This window comes from Capra hircus, chromosome 18 (genome assembly GCF_001704415.2).
Source record: "Capra hircus breed San Clemente chromosome 18, ASM170441v1, whole genome shotgun sequence".
NCBI classification, from domain to species: Eukaryota; Metazoa; Chordata; class Mammalia; order Artiodactyla; family Bovidae; genus Capra; species Capra hircus.
In genome coordinates, this window is record NC_030825.1 from 4,115,371 (window position 1) to 4,134,942 (window position 19,572).

Genomic DNA, 19,572 nt, shown 5'->3' on the forward strand with positions numbered 1-19,572 from the left:
GGGAACATCCAGGACTATAAAAATGCATATTGCCCCCAGATTAACCTGTGAGTTTAATACAGTTTCAATAAAAATCCCAATCAGGTGTATGTCTGTGTAATCTGACAGTTGCTGGCAAAAGTCCATTAACTGGAGAGCAAAAGCCAAGAATAACAAGGAAATGTTAAGAAAAACAAGCCAGGGAGATCTGTGTTAGCAGTAATTAAGTAATTAAGACTGTGCCATGTGGCAAAGAAACAGACACATAAACCAGGGAACACAACGGAAACCCAGAGTTAGACCCATGTTTAAAATATAGCCGTGATGGCATGAAAAATCAAAAGGGGAATGAACCTGTTCATCTGTTATTTTATAATTGGTTATATATATATACATATATATGAATATAGATTAAATAATGCATCAAATAAATTCAAGATGAATTAAACATCTAAATGTGGAACAGCAAAACTTTAAAAAAAATCCAGGAAAAACAACCTGGAACAGCTACTGTCTTTTAAGAGTTGGGAAAGAGAGACATCCCTGGTGGCGCAGTGGTAAAGGCTCTGCCAGGGTTTGATCCCCGCTTGGGGCAGATCCTGCGGACATGCCGAGAAGCAGCTCAGCCTGTGCTCTGGAGCCCGGGAACCGCAGACACCGAGTCCATGCGCTGCAGCTGCCGAAGCCCTCGGGCCCCGGGGCCTGTGCTCCGCAACGAGAAGCCACTGCGAGGAGGAGCTGGAGCACCGCAGCCGGATGGTAGCCCCTGCTCACGGCAGCAAGAGAAGAGGCCGTGCAGCCACAAAGACCCAGCACAGCGCAACCAGGGCACCACTCCCAAAGGCAGCCCAAGCATCTGCTTCAAGGAGAATTCAGGAGGCAGTGTACATGTTTTTATTTTCAAAAGCCTCACTCTTCATTAGACTGAATGGTAGAATGCTTTAAAAAAGCACAACTGGGGATTTAAAGTTCCCCTTTTCATCTTTATTTCCTCAGGGAGAAAAAAATGCTGGTGGTTGACATTGCGAAGGCAAGGCCTCAAGAGTTAGGTAGGAGGATCTATATATATATATCTCTGTGATCAACAGCCCTGCTTCCTCGCCTCCTTAGCTGCTAGAGACAGGCTGCTGCTTCCAGATGTGGGAAGGGGTGGTGCGTGTGAGCAAACGCCTGGTGCACAGCACAGAGCTCCAAATCATTTGCCCAACAGGCTTCTTCTATGGATGATCTCTCAGGTTTGTTAGAAGCAGCTCTGGAAATCCGGATCAGTAAACTGCAAAAAAGAGTCCCTTACGAACAGCAGCCGGAGACCAAGGCTGGCCTTGGACACATGGCAAGCAGCCCTCCTCAAGCCTGTGCTGAACGGTGTCTCACCCCACCCTCAGTCAAAGGTAAGGATACTGACACTCTTGAAAATGCACTTACCCACCCATGAGCAGATGCTCAGAGCCTCCTGGAGCCACAACTCAAATCTGTAGCCAAAATCCATCTTTGTTTTGCTAGACCAGAGGTTACAAACCGAACACCTGTGTCTCTACGTGGCCCCTAAACATACATCTAGAAATACAACTTTCTTGCTTCTCCTCAAAAACAAAATGGCTCCTCTTTGGACAAGTAGCTTCCCAGTTTATTCCATCCACTTTTTAAAGGTTTCCAATTCCTGGATATATTTGGGCTTAAAACCTTTGCACCATACTTTACGTGCCATCCTTTATTTTAGAACAGAATTTCCCCAAAGTACATGCAGTCAAAACAGTAACTCTCATTGGCCCTCATCTTTGATGAGAGAGGCAGAGAACTGGGAGGCACGATCTGCCTGTGTCGGCACAGGTGACCGAACCCTGGAGTCGGTGGAGACTCCTGCTCCCTCACTCCAAAGCCTAGTTCTTTGGCTGCCAGCTGTTTTTCTCAGCCCGGCAGTCACTGAGGTGCTGGGCTGGGAGGACAGTCACAATACCACTGGGGAGAGGACAGAAAGTATGGCATGAAAATACCAACTGAAATGGCACTCAGTTCAGTCGCTCAGTCGTGTCTGACTCTTTGCGACCCCATGAATGCAGCACGCCAGGCCTCCCTGTCCATCACCAACTCCCAGACTTCACTCAAACTCATGTGCATTGAGTCAGTGACGCCATCCAGCCATCTCATCCTCTCTCGTCCCCTTCTTCTCCTGCCCCCAATCCCTCCCAGCATCAGAGTCTTTTCTAATGAGTCAACTCTTCTCATGAGGTGGCCAAAGTCCTGGAGTTTCAGCTTTAGCATCAGTCCTTCCAATGAACACCCAGGACTGAACTCCTTTAGGAGACCGGTTGGATCTCCTTACGGTCCAAGGGACTCTCAAGAGTCCTCTCCAACACCACAGTTCAAAAGCATCAATTCTTCGATGCTCAGCTTTCTTCACAGTCCAACTCTCACATCCATACATGACCACTGGAAAAACCACAGCCTTGACTAGATGGACCTTTGTTGGCAAAGTAATGTCTCTGCTTTTGAATATGCTATCTAGGTTGGTCATAACTTTCCTTCCAAGGAGTAAGCATTTTTAAATTTCGTGGCTGCAGTCACCATCTGCAGTGATTTTGGAGCCCCCCAAAATAAAGTCTGACACTGGAGGTCAAAATAGTCCACAAGGGGCAGTGATAAAACAGGAAGTTGGTGAAGTCTTACAGGGGAGGGACCGGGAACGCACATTGAGAAGAACTCTTTGCTTTCTCTCAATTAACTGAATCAGATTCAATGAAAACAGGGCAAGCTGGGCTGAGTGTGTGTCTGTTGCTGGGCAAAGCCTGGGCTGCCGCAGCTTAATTCTCGGTGACTTCCTGCGAGGGTGCACACAGAGCTCCGTTGCTGAGCTGCAGAAGGACGCTGGGGACGGGCTCTGTGATGCTGCTCTGCTGTCAGCTTGGTCTCACCACCCAGGGGCCCGCAGTGCCTCTCCCCATGGAGACGCCGCCGGGTTTCAATGCGCTTTTCATTCTCTTGGCTGCCTGAGCAAACAGCCATCACTGTTTCCATTGTGAGCTCTTCTCATGGAGCCAAGCCCAGGTTCAGGGAACATGTGTTTGAGACCAACATTTGGCAGCCTGGGTCCTCACTTGGAGCGACTTTCTGCCTTTGCCTTTTTCCTATTGAGACAGTTCCTGAATTTGGAGATTGAAGAGCAGTGTTGAACACACTCAGTTCTAGAAGCTAATTCCTCATCCTGCTAGCTCACTGGGACGAGGGACAAAAAATCTACATGCAAATCCAGAGCCGGGGTTGTTGTTCAGTGGCCAAGTTGTGTCCAGTTCTTTGTGACCCCACGGACTGCAGCACCCCAGGCCTCCCTGTCCCTTACCATCTCCCGGAGTTTGCCCAAGTTCACTGAATTGGAGATGCCAGCTAATCCCCTCATCCTCTGTCACTCTCTCCTCCTTCTGCCTTCAATCTTTCCCAGCATCAGGATCTGTTTTGCATCAGGTGGCCAAGTATTGGGGTTTCAGCTTCAGCATCAGTAGTTTCAGTGAGTATTCAGGGCTGATTTTTAGGATTGATTGGTTTGATCTCCTTGCAGTCCAAGGGACTCTCAAGAGTCTTCTCCAGCACCACAGTTTGAAAGCATCAATTCTTTGGTGCTCTGCCTTCTTTATGGTCCAACAGTCACATCCGTACATGACTACTGGAAGAACCATAGCCCTGACTATATGGATCTTTGTCAGAAAAGTGATGTCTTTGCTTTTTAATACATCGTTATTACATTGTATTACAGTGTTACTATAGTGCCTGGGTTACTGAGATAAAATTATTTCCATTCCTCTTGTTACCAACATGACTGAGGCCATACATATCTCACAGTGTCAATGAGTTAAGTTTCTTGGAGAAAATTTCTCTTTGCATTGTCTACCCAATTAAGAATTTTTATGAGAAATCTCATCTCAATGTTGAAAAAACTGAACATCTTAACCTTGGGGCCTCATTTTCTAGATCAGGTGACAGGTTAAAATTCAGAGATTAAATGCTTTCTCTGCATCCACATAGGAAGTAGTGACAGAATTGGTACTAGGACATAATTATTAACACTTCAATATCTAAACCAAAGTTTATTCTACTATGCCAAGTCATGGATAATGACTAGGTTTTTTTTTTTTAAACATTTTTATACTGAAATATGATTCCATGTAATAAAATGCACAGATCTTAAGTGTACAGCTTAATACATTTTGACAAATGTTTACATCCATGTAATCAACTCTCTGGTTGAAACATGGAATGTATCCATCATTCTAGAAGTTGCCTTGGGTCTTTTTCTACTCAGTTCCCTTCTTCCATCTTCCCGCACCCAGCAATGACCCCTGCTGTGACTTCCATCCACTTTGATTAGTTTTCGGGCCCTGGTTTCAAGAAATAAAAAACGAATGCATGTGAATTTGCCTGCAGCCCTGAAAAGTCTCTCTACAGAATTTTCCTCCCCATCTTGGACCACAAGTACTGCTTAAGATTTGTTTTGGATCCATCTGGACATTCTTCCAGAAAGTCAGTTGTATCCCCAGTACAGACATATTTAGGTTTAAATGGATTCACGATTAGAAGTGGAGGCTAATTAATATTGATTAAATATTGAATTAAATATGATTCTTCAAGATGTGGCATAAAAGGAGCTCTTCCTGGCTGGAAAATCAAGTTTCGTTCTCCAAAATACGTGCCTCCTTGGCTCTCTGCGTACCCTACTGTTCCTTCAGAGTAGCTGCCTTTGTTGCAGTGGAAAGAATTGCCTGAGCCCTTGAAAGCGAGCACATGCGCATTAGCTCTCTGCTTAGAAGCTGTTTCCCAGTTTCCAGAACCTGCTGCTTCAGGGGACTCCTCTTGACAGCTCGACTGCCCCAGATATCATCACAGGAGGACGTGGCCGTTAAAAACCTAACATGTCCTAAGCTATCTGACTTGCCAGCAAGGGACCTGGGTCTCAGAAATTGGCAAACTTCGGGTAAAGCTTGCTCAGAACGTTGCCTGAAAGCCACAAAGTGTTGCTGGGTCCAGGAGGAGGGAGCCTTCTACCAGCCACGGAGGCGACCGGACTGGCGGGCCCTGCCTCTCCCCCTTGGGGCGCTGCAGCCAGCACGGGTCATTTTCTCCACATCGGCTGGCTCCCTAGACAATGAGCTAATGCTTGGCACGGAAAAACTCCAGAAAACAAGGCATTTAACTGCACACTTTAAGGCAGAAATGACTACATGGAATATATACGCAAAATTATTTAAATCAAGCCAACTTTTTAAAACTCTAAAGAAAAAGAGAATAAAAGTTATGCACACATAGTCACCCACTCGTGAACACAGAACAAAGAGAAAGCCATGCTGAAAATGTAATCTACCCTGAAAGAGCCAGATTTCAGAAGACATTTTGTGAGCAAAGAGAGAATTCTGTGGAATTAGCTGCCTAAAGCATGCCGAGTCCCTCTTCCCTATATAATGCCACTTCTGAGTATATTGTGGTATTTCTACAGTTTAAAACGACTTAAGTCTTTTTTTCCATTTTCGAAAATGTACTTTAGGGGCCTCCCCGGCGGCCCAGCGGTGAAGGCTCTGTGCTGCCGGTACAGGGGGTGCAGGCGCGACCTCTGGTCGGAGACCTAAGATCTCATAAGCCACGTAGCACAGCCAACAATGTAAAAAATGAGAACAAGAAAATAAAATTCACTTTAAAAAATAGTTGCTATATTAACATGGTTTAAAATTTTAAAAATAGTCGAACATAAAATGTATTCAGAGAAAAGTCTCCTTCCTGCTCTCAGGCCCTAGCAATTCTCTTTCTTTCCCCTCAGGTCTGTGTTAGTAGTTTCCCAGGTATCTATTCAGAGACAGTTTAGCAAAACATAGATATATAACTTTCATCCTTTTTTTACAGAAATGGAATGTTACAATGCTGTTCTACATTTTGCTTTTTCATTTGCACTTGTATTTAGAAACAGAACTTTGAAGATGGATTTAAATAAAGAAAACTTTAGTGTTCATTTACACTTTGACACAGTGAATCCCACCTCTAAGAAATCTACCCAAAAGATATACTGGCAAAAATACAAACTATTCTATTCACAGAGTATTTCAAAAGGAAAGAATTTGAAATGTTTATCACCAACTAAAAAAGTTATGACTAACCTAGACAGCATATTAAAAAACAGAGACATTACTTTGCCAACAAAGGTCCATCTAGTCAAAGCTATGGTTTTTCGAGTAGTCATGTATGGATATGAGAGTTGGACTGTGAAGAAAGCTGAGCACTGAAGAATTGATGCTTTTGAACTGTGGTGTTGGAGAAGACTCTTGAGAGTCCCTTGGAGTGCGAGGAGATCCAACCAGTCCATCTTAAAGGAGATCAGTCTCAAATATTCATTGGAAGGACTGATGCTAAAGCTGAAACTCCAATATTTTGGCCACCTGATGCGAAGAACTGACTCATGTAAAAAGACCTTGATGCTGGTAAAGATTGAAGGCAGGAGAAGGGGACAACAGAGGATGAGATGGTTGGATGGCATCACCAACTCAATGGACATGAGTTTGAGTAAACTCTGGGAGTTTGTGATGGACAGGGAGGCTTGGTGTCCATGGGGTTGCAAAGAGTCGGACACGACTTAGTGACTGAATTGAACTGATCACCAACTAAAAAAATGGTTACTGCTGGGGGCAGAAACAGAAGTCAAGGGACAAAGATTGAAGACCTTTCTGAATGTACCTTTTTTTTTTAATTGTTTGAAATTTTATATAACTTTTTTTTGTAAAAAATTCCCCTAAAAATTGAAAGGGAAATGAAACAAAATTAACTGTGTATAGATGTGGAACAGTAACCACAGAGGAACTGTTTCCAGTGACTTTGACATACTCACAATCTGGGAGTTCCCTGGTGGTCCAGTGGTTAGGATTTGGGACTTTCACTGCTGTGGCCCAGGTTCAATCCCTGGTTGCGGAACTGAGAGCTCACAAGCCTCTGGGTGCCTCCAAACACAAAAACAGAAAAACACCTATAATCCCTAGTTCAGGTTTCTCAGCCTCAGCAATAGTGACATTTTGGGCGGGATATAGTTCTTTGTCGTGGGGGGTTGTCCTGTGTATCATAGGGTGTCAGCACCCAAGGCTCAGGTGAGCCTCCCTGGTTGGCAGTGATACTTCACACATACGGTCAGACATCACTGCCCCCCAGCATTGTGCTGTGTGAGTGCCCCAGGAGAATGTTCTGAAATACAGGAGGAGGGGGCAGGCCATGCCAGGAGGAGCCACACGTGGAAGCACCAGGGTGAGTCAGGAGTCACTGGGGGTGAGGAGGAAATGTGGGCAAGAGCCATCAGTGTGAAGGGACCAGCAAGGGCCGGGCTGGGAAAGCGGGCTTGGGACTGGCTAGCTCCAGGAGGGGCAGGCTCTCCAGGGTGAGCGAGGCAAAGATGTCACGCCAGAGACACCAGGAGTGTCGGCACAGCAAGGACAGCCAGAAGCTTGTGCAGACCCTCTTCCCCATGCGCCCTTCTCTTTGCTGACTTGCACTGTAATAAATGGCAACTCTGAGGACAATAGCTTTTCCGAGTTCTGTGAGTCTGTTTACTGTCTCAGTCTGAGGGTGGTCTTGGGGACCCCAAGACACAGCTGCTAAAACCATTCTGTGAAAGGGGGAGGGGGAGGGGTTGGATCAGGTACTGAAGGTGGGACAGCCTGATGTCGTGTTCCCATAGGTTAATATAATGTAACACAAGTATGCAGAATCTCCTGGAGAGAACTGAACTTGGCTGTAATCAAGCCTCTCATGTAACCACAGATTTATAGGAAATATGAGGGGGAGAGGAACCGGTTATCAACCCTGGAGGAAATAAGCAGCCAAATCCTGGATGGGAGAGAGTCTACCAGACAAATGACCCATCTGTCAAGGACATAAAAAGGAGAGTGAACTGCTAGAGATTTAGTGACACAAAAGATACATCAACCCAATGTTGTTGTGTGGATGTTGTTTGGATTCTAATTTGAACAAATCAGTAGTCAAGACATTTTTGATACAATAGGGGAAACTAAACACAGCCTGCATAATAGATATTAAAGAATGATTGTTAATTTTATTGGGTGGAATAGGATAGCTAGAATTCAGTTTAAAATGTTCTAAGAAAAACAAAGTTGGAGGGGAGGGGGAAAAGATCAGATAACAACAGCATAAAGCTGATGGATGTTTGGTCTGGGTGATGGGTACATGGAGGTCCACTGTGCTTTTCTATTTTTGAGTCTATTTAAAAATTTCTATAAGAAGTTTCTTCTTAAAAGGTAGTTAAAAATTGGAAGTGGTTGTCAGTAAAAACACACGATCTAAATGTATGACGTCTGAGAACCTGCCAATATTGCAGAGATGTGATTTTAAGGCATAGGTGAGATTCTTAACTTGGGTTTTTAAGAGATTAAAGCAAAACATAGGGAATGGGCTAAGGTGAAGGTGAAGGTGAAGTCGCTCAGTCGTGTCCGACTCTGCGACCCCGTGGGCTGTAGCCTACCAGGCTCCTCCGTCCATGGGATTCTCCAGGCAAGAATACTGGAGTGGATTGCCATTTCCTTCTCCAGGAGATCTTCCTGACCCAGGGATCGAACCCAGGTCTCCTGCATTGGAGGCAGACGCTTTAACCTCTGAGCCACCAGGGAAGCTGAGGGAATGGGCTAAGCTCTCCTTTTCTCTCTTGACAAAACAGGCAGAGTCCAAAGTGAAGACGCCTCTGGTCTCTAGCTTTCAGGGTTTCCTAGACTCTGTTCTAAAGTCTAAATTGATGGGTGTGTTTTACATTCTGTACGCATGCGACAAACACCATGAATTTTAGGAAAGAAAAGACGCCAACTCCTCACATTCTCATAGAAATCTTCATCTTTGAAAACAGGATCTCATGAGAGTGATGCATGATCTTCTGTGGATAAGAAGAGCTTCTGCCAGTTGAGGTGTCTTAACTGCTCTCATATCATAGGATTTGGGGTCAGGTCAGGCAAAGGGTTGATTAAAGCAGCATGTGGGAAGTCTGGCCTTTGGTAGTGAGGTTTTTGTCTTTGCTCCCACCTAAAAGGATTCCTCATAGAAAAAGGTTCAAAGATAACTCAATATGAGAAAGTTATGGGGGAATTACCTTGCGGTCCAGTAGCTAGGACTTGACAATTTCACTGCCATGGCCTGGGTTCAATCCCTGATTGGGGAAGTAAGATTCCACAGGCCACACGGTACCTGCCACGCCCCCCGCCCCCGCCCCCTGCCAAAAGCTACAATGATAAAAAGGCAAAAAAAAAAAAAAAAAGAAACAACAAAAAAGAAACCTTATGTATTATTTCTGCAATAAAAAAAATATTAAGAAGATATGTTCACATGCAAACCTGTACATGAATGTTTACAGCAGCAAGATTCACAATAGCCAAAAAGTGGAAATAACCTAAAAGTCCATCAGTTGATGATTAGATAACAAAATGTGGTATATCCATAGAACTGAATGTAATTTTTATCCCAAAAACAGGAATGAAGTACTGAATGATGTTACCAATTACATTACAACATTATCAGTCTTAGAACATCATGTTAAATGAAAGAAGCCAGTCACAAAAGACCACATATTGTATGATGTTATTTATATAAGAAGTTCAGAATAGGCAAATCCATAGAGACACAACATAGATTGCTGCTTGCCCTGGGGTTAGTGGGGGTGTTGAGAGGATATGAAGAGCGGCTGCTAATGGGTACTGTACTGGATCAGACAGCGCCCCCCACTCCCAATTGAGAACACAGATGTTCTAAAATCGATTGTGGTGATTATGCACATCTTTGTGGATATACTAAAAACCACTAAACTGTACATTTTAAGTGGATGAATTTTTTGTATGTGAATTACATCTCAATAAAGCTGTTAAAAATATTTAAAGCTATAAAGAAATACTGAAGAACGAACAAGGTCCTTGAGCAATCCCAACACAGAGAACTTCCACTTTCAGTCAATATATTAGAGTGTGAAGAGGCTGAGAGTTAAATACTGCTGCTGCTGCTAAGTCACTTCAGTCGTGTCCGACTCTGTGTGACCCCACAGACGGCAGCCCACCAGGCTCCCCCGTCCCTGGGATTCTCCAGGCAAGAACACTGGAGTGGGTTGCCATTTCCTTCTCCAATGCATGAAAGTGAAAAGTGAAAGTGAAGTCGCTCAGTCATGTCTGACTCTTCGCGACCCCAGGGACTGCAGCCCACCAGGCTCCTCCGTCCATGGGATTTTCCAGGCAAGAGTACTGGAGTGGGGTGCCATCGCCTTCTCTGAGTTAAATACTAGATGTTAGGAAAAACAGGCCTGGTTTCTGGTGTGCTGCTGAGTTGCTATAGGGACTTTTGTTTGGCCTTTTAGACAGAACTCTTTCCAATGAAAGTCACAGAAAACGGAGTCAAAGGGGCTTACTCAAAATAACAAGAGCAATTTATCTCACATCGTTGAAGTCCAGAGTGAGCACTAGTTTCAGGCACTCAGACAAGGTCACGAGAGCCTTCATCCTCTGGGCTGTTTCCTTCATCACCTTGTTCTCCAGCTGGCTGTCTCTGTGCAGTGGGCAAAGGCAGCCCCAGGCAGTCCTGGGTTACCTGGCGCTCACAGCTCCCAATATGAGAAGAGAGGGAATCTTTCCCGATTGCTCTGGTATTAGTTCCAGGACTGTTCAGGGTTGGCTCACACTGCTGGAGTCAACGAGGAAAGTTCGCTTCACCCGAGTCTCAGGGATAAAGCAAAAAAGGGTGGTTCTTCAAAGGAAGCAAGGCTGGGTATACAAAACACATGTCCATTATGACAGGTGAAGCTCTAAAGTTTACAGAGATTCAAACATCATCTCAGCCCAATACTTGCTGAATCAATGAGGAACACACTAAATCGAGCTACTGCGGAGTACTTCTACAGCATCACATTCCAAATTCTTATTCTTAGAGAAGCAATAAAATACAGGACACACACCAAGGTCATTAGCAAGATGCTGTTTTAGCAGAGAGCTACTTCAATCAAGTAGTTATTGTTCAGTTGCCAAGCAGTGTCCGACTCTTGGCAATCCCATGGACTGCAGCTCCCCAGGCCTCCCTGTCCCTCACCATTTCTCAGAATTTGCCCAAGTTCATGTCCATTGAATTGGTGATGCCATCTGACCACCTCATCCTGTTGCCCTCTTCCCCTTCTACCTTCAATCTTTCCCAGCATCAGGGTCTTTTCTAATGAGTCAGTTCTTTGCATCAGGTGGCCATTGGAGCTTTGGCCTCAGCATCAGTCCTTCCAATGACTATTCAGGATTTACAATGGACTGGTTTGATTTCTTTACTGTCCAAGGGCTCTCAAGAGTCTTCTCCAGCATCACAGTTTGAAAGCATAGTTCAATCAAGTATAGTTTGTTTCATGTCCAAAATTCCATCCATCTGACATAGAAGAGATCTATCGCTCTGATAGACGGCAGTCTTTTTTCCTGATCAGCCACAAGAAAATCTAAGGCCTGTTCAGTATGTAGAAAGACAGTAGTCCAGGATGAATGAATGGAAAGCACCCGTTGCTCACTGAAACTGGTGATAATCTGGGGGATTTCTGATCCAGGATCCAAACGCCTGCTTCCGGAGTGCACTCCAGGCCTCCTGGTAAGTGGATGCAGCCTCCTTGTACTCTTGGTACGTCGCTAGCTTCTGCGCCCTAATGCACACACACCACCAAGCACACACGTTCTCAATGGAAAGCTTGCCACTGTGGCCAGAAAGACACCTCAGCAACTGGCCGGACAGGTTTATGAGGAGAGACTTAGGGACAGAAGGGCTCTGTTAGCTGTCCTAGAGTGACTCAGCTCCTTTGGAGGAGATTCACCAGGAAACAACATGGGGTTAAAACAGAGAAAAATAAACAGTACTAGTCTGTTTCTTTTCTTTTTTCGGTCCTGGAATCAGATAAAAAAGAATAACTGTATCTACCACTTGGTTTAAAGTTTTCTACATGGCTATAATCTTCACTGGTAGAATCGAGCCGTTAGACACTTCTCAAGTGCATTTTCCCAAAGTACTTTTCATCTTAGTCATATTCTCCTGTGTAATGAAAGCCAACACCCCTTCCCAAATCCTGCAGTGTCTCTGACTGCTGAAGAATGGCTAATGTGCTGAGCAATGTCTGTAACACTTAACACCCAGATAAAAAGATTTTCTTGAGACAAAGATTCTTTCCTTTGATCAAACTTGAGTCAGGCTTCTCAAAGTCCTCTTCTTGACCCAGCCCCGACCTTGAACTATGACCTTGTCGTCTCATAGCTGAAGAAACTGGAACTCGCAGCTCACTGAGTCAGGTTTTACCCTGCTTCTACTCGTTTGTTCTTTGCAAAGGTCTTAGGAGACCCCAGTTGTTTCTTCACTCACTGCAGCACAGAGCCGAGTTGCTAATTGTAGCAGACACTGATTCTAGCCCTTTGATAAATTCCCATAGCTTTTTGGTGGTTAATGGACGGGAGCTGCATGCATGACAACATTAGACTCTACCTGAGCCCTCAGTTCCTAAAACAAGCAACGGTTAAGAAACCTCCCTCCTATATTTCTGTGTGTGGGAAATGGCAGACTGGAAAGAATCACCTTTCATCATGATTTAGACTCATGGATGCCCCCCTGGTTTACCTGTGACAAGGCCAGACACAGACCCTCCAAACACCTGTTTTTTGTCTCTTAATGATTAGCTGAACTGTTTGTACCCACTGACAAAATCTCATCAAAATGCCTGATAATTTGACCAAATATTAATTACCAGTTATGCGTCTCTTCCTCCTGCAGACCCTCGAACTTGGAGCCACTCTTTCTGAGGCAGCGTGGGCAGGTGTACCAGCCCTTTCTTTTAACAGCCCCTCCTGAGGACTGACACTTCCTGTTCAGTGGTCCCGTCACACTGCCTGCTCACCTCACTCCCACATTTCCAGCTCTGACTTTGCTTAGACGAAACTTCTTCTTTGCCCCTGCTCTTAGAGAGGCTCACAGAGCTTAAGACTGCGATGCTCTTGCTACTGCATTAGTCCTTGTCTGCCTGCTGAAACAGGCCCTGTCTCTTACTGCAACAAAGCCTTCAAACGAAGTCTCTCCTTATCTAAGTCCAGATTTGTTTTTAAGTCATAGAATGTATACCAACCCACCCAGTTCCAATCTTGTTGATCTTTCCAGATAAGAAACAAGCAAACTGACCATGGATGGCTGGAGGGCATCGACACTGACTGCAGGATACATGACGCTGAAAACAGGCAGCAGCCTCTTCATATGGAGTGTCTAGCTACTCCCTGGCTTCCCCACTGTTGTGAAGAAGAATTTGGCTGATCTTTGTTGCCAGTTCCTGGGAGGGAACCTCTAAACTTTCAGAACTTCCTTGATGATAGGAGTGTCTTTGTTATTAATGGTGGACCCCTTGGATCTCAACTTTTTGCTTAATGAGGTGACTCATGGTGGGCCCTAGATAGTTTCAGGATGGGCTGGCTGTGGCTGAAAGATCAGCCATGAGATTAGAAATTTGGGGCCCTGAGTCATCTGATATCTGACATCCTGGGGTGGGGAGAGGAGAAGGTGGAGATTGAGTTCAATCACATAGTTTCTGGTCGGTGACAGACAGTGATATGCTGGGCGGGTGATGCATCCTGGGGACACAGAAGTAGCAGGTTGGATACCTTTGCAGACCTTGCCCTATATGTCCTTTCTTTTATCTGGTCCTTATTTGTATCTTTTACAATAAAAGGCATTCAAAGTATGGTGCTTTCCAGAGTTCTGTGAGTTTTCCTAGTGAATTATTGAACCTGAGGGGGTAGTCGCAACCTGAGTGGCTTTGGGGCCCCCTAGAATGTGGCTGGTGTTACGAAGTGAGGTCAGTTTATGGGCACTGTGCCCTTACTCAGTGAGATTTGGCCTCTTGTTAGCATCTGAATTCCACCCACCCACCTGCTCATGAAGTGGTTTTATAGTCTCTACATTCCTGTTTGGAAACTAATTTAAGTCCTCGAGCTTTAGTTCACAACCACTGATTGAACAAGAGAAAAAGAGAATAATATTCCCAACAGAAAACACTGATACCTCAGCGCTCCCATTCTCACAGTGCTCTCCATCTGGAGCTGGACTAAAGGAGGGCCTGGGACGGGCAGGCCCCAATTCTACCCGCAGGCTCTGTGACTCTGTCCCACCAACTATGCATCCATCACATCTCAGATCACACACGTCTGCAGCTGCGGCTCTGGGGACTGAAGAGCATGTGGTCAGTACCAAGTACTCACCGGCCTACTGAAATACCACTCCTGCCAAAACGTCCAGCCATTCATAAATATGAAAAATGTAGGTCAAAGGCATTACCTGAGTGAGTCTGGCCACTTGTCCTCTGAAATACTGCTTAGCAGCTTCTGGAATGATCTAAAGAGCTCTACTTTGCTGATTCGGGATCTGTTTGAAAAAACACCAAGAGGATTTATTAAGTGTTTCGTATGCACCAGGCCACCGTCAAAGATACTGGGCTTCACATGGTATCTTTCTAGGTCTGAATGTCCTGAGCCCCTGTTTTCACCAATGCTTGGCAAGAAAAATCCAGAGAGTCGGATTAGGTTGAGACACAAAAACGATTCTCATTTCATAAACATTATCAGCAGTGAAATCATCAAGGTGACAGGCTGAAACGGGCTAAAGGCAGAGGGAATTACTAAATTCTGCCCCCAAGGACACCCGTCAGCTGTTATTTGGCTACCATCTTTCAAGGGAGCTGGCCCCTTGGGTAACACTGCTTACAAGACATTGAAAGGTTTGTTTCAGAGACTTGAGTGTTGCTCCCTATATGAACTGTGGTTATAAAGTCTATTCAGCCCAGGCACCGGAGGAAGAATCTCTAGATTGCTCCTATGGGGATTACAGTCCTTGGGAGGTGAATCCTTCGGTTCTGAATCAAGCTTCATGATGGTCATAGTTTGAAGTAGTGAGGGAAGTCAGTGTGAATTCCTTACCAGTTACTTGGGTCTTCTTGGTTTTGCTCATTTGTAACAGCTGGGGCTGAGAGTGTATGTGCCTCCTTCCTTTCCCTCATATACACAATTCATGGGCTTACTTAGAAGCTGGGAAGCGTTGTGTGTGCCAACAAGGTATAGTCTTATTTTATATACCATATCCGTCTCCATCCTTGAAAATCGTACCATCAGCTGAGACACAGAGGCCATTGCTGGCATATATGAAACAGGGCACTGTACAGTCTGCTGAAAAGCTCCCTTGCCTGGCTGGGACCTAGCCTACTGGAGACATCACTGCTTAAAGGGGAATATGAGTCCCCACACGCCACTCTCTCTGGGCCTTATCTGTGTTAGAGTGGCTGCCGGCATTTAGGAAATAAGGCTGCTTTTTTTGTTTGTTTGTTTGCTTTTTGCTTTTGGCTGTGCTATGCTGTATAGCTTGTGGAGCAGCTCCCAGACCAAGGATCGAACCCAGGCCCACAGCAGTCAAGTGAAGTGAAAGTCGCTCAGTTGTGTCTGACTCTTTGCAACCCCATGGACTGTATAGTCCATGGAATTCTCCAGGCCAGAATACTGGAGTGGGTAGCCTTTCCCTCCTCCAGGGGATCTTCCCAATCCAGGGACTGAACCCAGGTCTCCCGCATTGCAGGCGGATTCTTTACCAGCTGAGCCACAAGGGAAGCCAGAGTCCTAATCACTGGACTCTAGGGAAGTAGGCTGCTTTAACATGAAAAAAAAAAAAAAAAAAAAAATCAAAACCCACAACCAAAAAACTAATGGATCTCATTAACAGACCAAAGGAGAAAAGTACTTTGAGGAAAATATGTACAGAAAATGCATTTGTTATAATTCAACATCCATTGAGTGATATAAAACCTTTTAGCAAACTAGGACTAGGAAAGATAGTATTTAAATTCATAAAGGGTTCCTATAAAAATCCTACAGCTGATACATGTTCTTAAAATCAAGAATGATAGAGGGATACTTGCTATCACTGCTTTTATCCAACGTTATACAGAAGGTCTGGCTAGTAAGACAAGAAATAAAAGGAATGAAGATTGAAAAGCAAAAACTGAAGACATTATTCAGAGATGACTGTGATATTGTCACTTCTGGTTAGCACAGTAAGTGAGAAAAAAAATAAAAGAAAAGGAGTGGCAACTTGGAAAGGAAATACTATTTGCAAAAGATAGTCTACATTAAAAATTTTTTAAAGAATTAATACATATATCAGTAGAATAGTAAGAGTTAGCAATGTTGCTGGATACATTTATTGTAAGAGAGAAATAAACAAAATAGAAATTGATTGCAGTAGCAATGACCAGAAAATGAAATAAAGGAAATGACTTAAATAGCATCAGTGGTAGCAATCTCTGAATGGTGATTCTTGCCTCCTGGCATTCAAGCCCTTATGCAATGCCACCCCACATAGAACAGGGCTGACACCACTAACCATTAGAAGATTGGGCTGGAGTGTGACTTCTGAGGCTACTCAAAAAGACTCTGTGGCTTCTGCCCTGCTCTCTTGGGATGCATCCTCTCAGTGCGGGGGAACCAGCCATCACACTGTAAAGATGAATATCTGTAGCATCATGGAGAGACCCAGGTTGAGAGGAACTGAGGCCTCCTGCCAACAGCCAGCCAGCTCTGACTGGGCAGTCACACGAGAGAGCTACTGGAAACTGGATCCTCCAGCCTCAGTCAAGCTTCCGACGACTGCATTGCTGGCTGACGTAAGAGAGTGCAACCTCATGAGCCCCTGAGTCAGAATTATCCAGCTAAGCTCCTCCCAAATTCCTGAACCACAGAGACTGTAAAATGATGTTAAACGTTGTTTTCAGCCACTAAGGTGTTCTCCCCCACCCCGCCATGGGGTGAGGGTGTTATTTGTTATACAGCAACAGAAAACGAATACAACATCAAGAAATAAATCCAATAAAAGATGTGAAAAATCATAAAACTTTACTGAAATATATTTAAGAAGACCTAAATAAGTGAACTTCAAAACTATTTTAGATTTGGGGCACAACTGCCAATTTGGCACCAGCATTATATATAGAGATAAACACCATATTCCTGGTTTGAAGACTTAACAATGAAAGATGTCAAATCTCCCCAAACCAATCTTTAGATTTAAAGTCTAAGAAAAGCCGAGACACTCTCGAAAGACAAAGCAAGGAGACTTTTCCCCTAACAGATATCATCTTATTATAAAGCTATGGTAATTAAGAGTATGGTTTTGGTGTAGGGAAAAACAGACCAATGGAATAGAACAGAATGCTCAGAAAGAGACATACATACATATACACATAAAATATTCTAAGTTTGATATGTATTCACTTAAAACATAGATTTCAATAAAATTACTATAAGTTTCTTTTTCTATAAAGAAAATAAAATGAGTTTCTCTGACAGGGAGCTTGTATTGTATGAGAGCGTTTTATACATAACCATGTATTGGGTCATGGTGGGTGTACCAGAAAGATGTCAGATAAGTGAAATTCCTGTAGCTCAAAGTGCTCATATTTTTTCCACTCAATAAGTGGGCTGGTAGAGCTAATAAGGAGCTGGAGCTAAAGCTGCCATTAAGTAAGAACTGTCAGATTGAAATACCAATCCCCTGAAACTGAACTTAAATTACAGAATTAAAATACAGGGCAAGCGTGTATATGATTGCATTATAACTGAAAATTACTACTCAAGAACAAAATAATCTGTTCAATATTAGTGAAACTATATCCAAAGGGTGGTCACCAAAGGCAACTGCAATGTTAAATCTTTTATTCATCCAGTAGTCTAAGCGTGAATAATGCTGACTAATTCATACTGACTGCTTAGACAATCAATAAATTACTTTTAGCCAAGCCTCACAGTTTCCCATAATACTTTGCCTGGTTCATTCACTGGCATACCAACTAGCTAGATCACCCTAACACTTAAAGACCTGTGAGAAACAGTTATGCACGGACGCTTCGAACACGGGTTTCAGGTGCTAACGTTATTCTTCTGTAACAGAACCAGGGCACTTTAGAGAGAAGTGATTCTGGCAGCGAAGTGATGGTCCTGGAAAAATCTCATACAGGACAAAGAAACGAGGCTGTCTCTGGCCGCTCCCTCTGCTTTCTAGGCCTAAACATAAAAAGAGAGAGAATGAAGTCTATATAGCTAACAGAAACATATTAAGAGTAAAGCCAGAAGTTCGTGACCCTCAAAAAGGGGAAGATTTAGACATTTTTTTCAGATAATTAGTACTGTATCATGGTTGGTTTTACCCAGTTAAAAACTAACATTATTTATGCTTTATTGCATGTATGCTTTCAGGTAGATAAGTTGATATGCTCACTTTTACCTAGAATCAAAGATTTCATTTCTAGATTTAAGAGTCTGCAACCGTTTTTGGTGACATGACCACATATTTTCAGGAAGTCTAGAGAGTCTTACAGAGCCAACATTTCCACTGCCCACATCACCCAGAATCAGCAAAAGAGGAATACAAAAAATAAGCTAATATCTTGTCCCAGATGCTCATGTTTCCCTTTGAAATACTGATAGGAGAGCCCATGAGATTTTTGCTAAAGCCCAGTGGCTGCTGATGTACAACTATGAAAGAACATCTGGCTACATAATTACAGAACATTAATGAAATATGTCAAGGAATTTCATTCACAAGAACAAGAAGCCTCAGCAAGCAACCACGCCATGCTCTGTAGTCCGGAGTAGGCATCCACTCAAGGTTCATTAAAGAAACACATCGCTTAAACCTCACAGGAAGGAGTCAGCTAGATTCTGTTTACCACCAACACTGTGGTGAAACGTCAAGGCCTCTAGCATCACCGTGAGAAGCCATCAGTGATAGAGAGCTTAGCAGCTTTTTGAGAACAGATCTGCAAATGTTTTCAACATTTTTCCCTCTGGGGTACCGAATGGTTCTTTCTCTTATGAGTGCTTTTGGTCTAAGTCACCTCATGAGTAATGTTTAGGTGTTATATCTATAAAGATAAATTGGGAATCTCTCCTTTGCTGGAAAAGATCTCCTTCCAGAGAAATAAGACCTTTCTCAAGACTTGTTCAACAGCAGAACAGAGTGACTACACTAATAACTTCTCTGTCAAAGAGACTCACCTAACAATAACCATTAATGTCATCTGTGGAGCAAAACCATCTTGGTGACTGCTAGATGCTATGTTCCAATAAACCCTAGTTCCTTTTAGCAGTACTAAGAGGATTACTTTCTTAGATGTTAACGTCTCCCTGGTGAGGTGGTTAACATTGCTGATTGGTACATCAAAGAGCTAGGAAAGCTATACATATATACATAATTTTTTTTGAAGATCACACATTCACATTCAACCTAGGCCTATCTTTATTCTAACACACTTAGACACACTGTTTCCTCTCTTATCCTTCCCTTTTATAATCCAGTGAGCCATGTAATGATCTCTGCAGGATGCTGTGGTGGCTCATGTGGGATGGAAAGAGGATACGCCTCTTCAGAGCAAAGAGAATTTAAAAGGATTTGCCATTTTGGGGCAAAGAGTAAAATTAAGCTTCTGGAAAATGCGGGTCCTTTATCTGATTCCTGTTATTATCTCATTTGCAATAAACACGAAGACTTAAATACTACCTT

At 43.7% G+C, this 19,572-nt stretch overlaps 1 protein-coding gene and 1 long non-coding RNA gene across 7 annotated transcripts in view; one reads left to right on the forward strand and one right to left on the reverse strand.

The window, feature by feature from the left end:
* On the forward strand, positions 456-13,714 carry LOC108637951. Its single transcript, XR_001919422.1, has 2 exons — positions 456-1,370; positions 13,141-13,714. It is a non-coding gene; the product is annotated as an uncharacterized LOC108637951 (long non-coding RNA).
* The window catches only part of ADAT1 (adenosine deaminase, tRNA specific 1), a 34,746-nt gene continuing 18,846 nt past the window's right edge, over positions 3,673-19,572 (reverse strand). For 3 of the 6 annotated variants that reach the window (XM_018061732.1, XM_005691807.3, XM_018061733.1), the window contains exons 9-10: positions 14,308-14,394; positions 3,673-4,349 (exon numbers count right to left, since the gene is read on the reverse strand). In XM_018061732.1, coding sequence (XP_017917221.1) covers positions 4,190-4,349; positions 14,308-14,394 — 247 coding nt within the window. In that variant the 3' untranslated portion in view covers positions 3,673-4,189. Of the gene's footprint in view, positions 4,350-6,567; positions 6,948-9,564; positions 11,648-14,307; positions 14,395-16,972; positions 18,075-19,572 lie in introns of those variants that run through there. The other 3 variants (XM_018061734.1, XM_005691810.3, XM_005691812.3) reach the window with 3 other exon arrangements.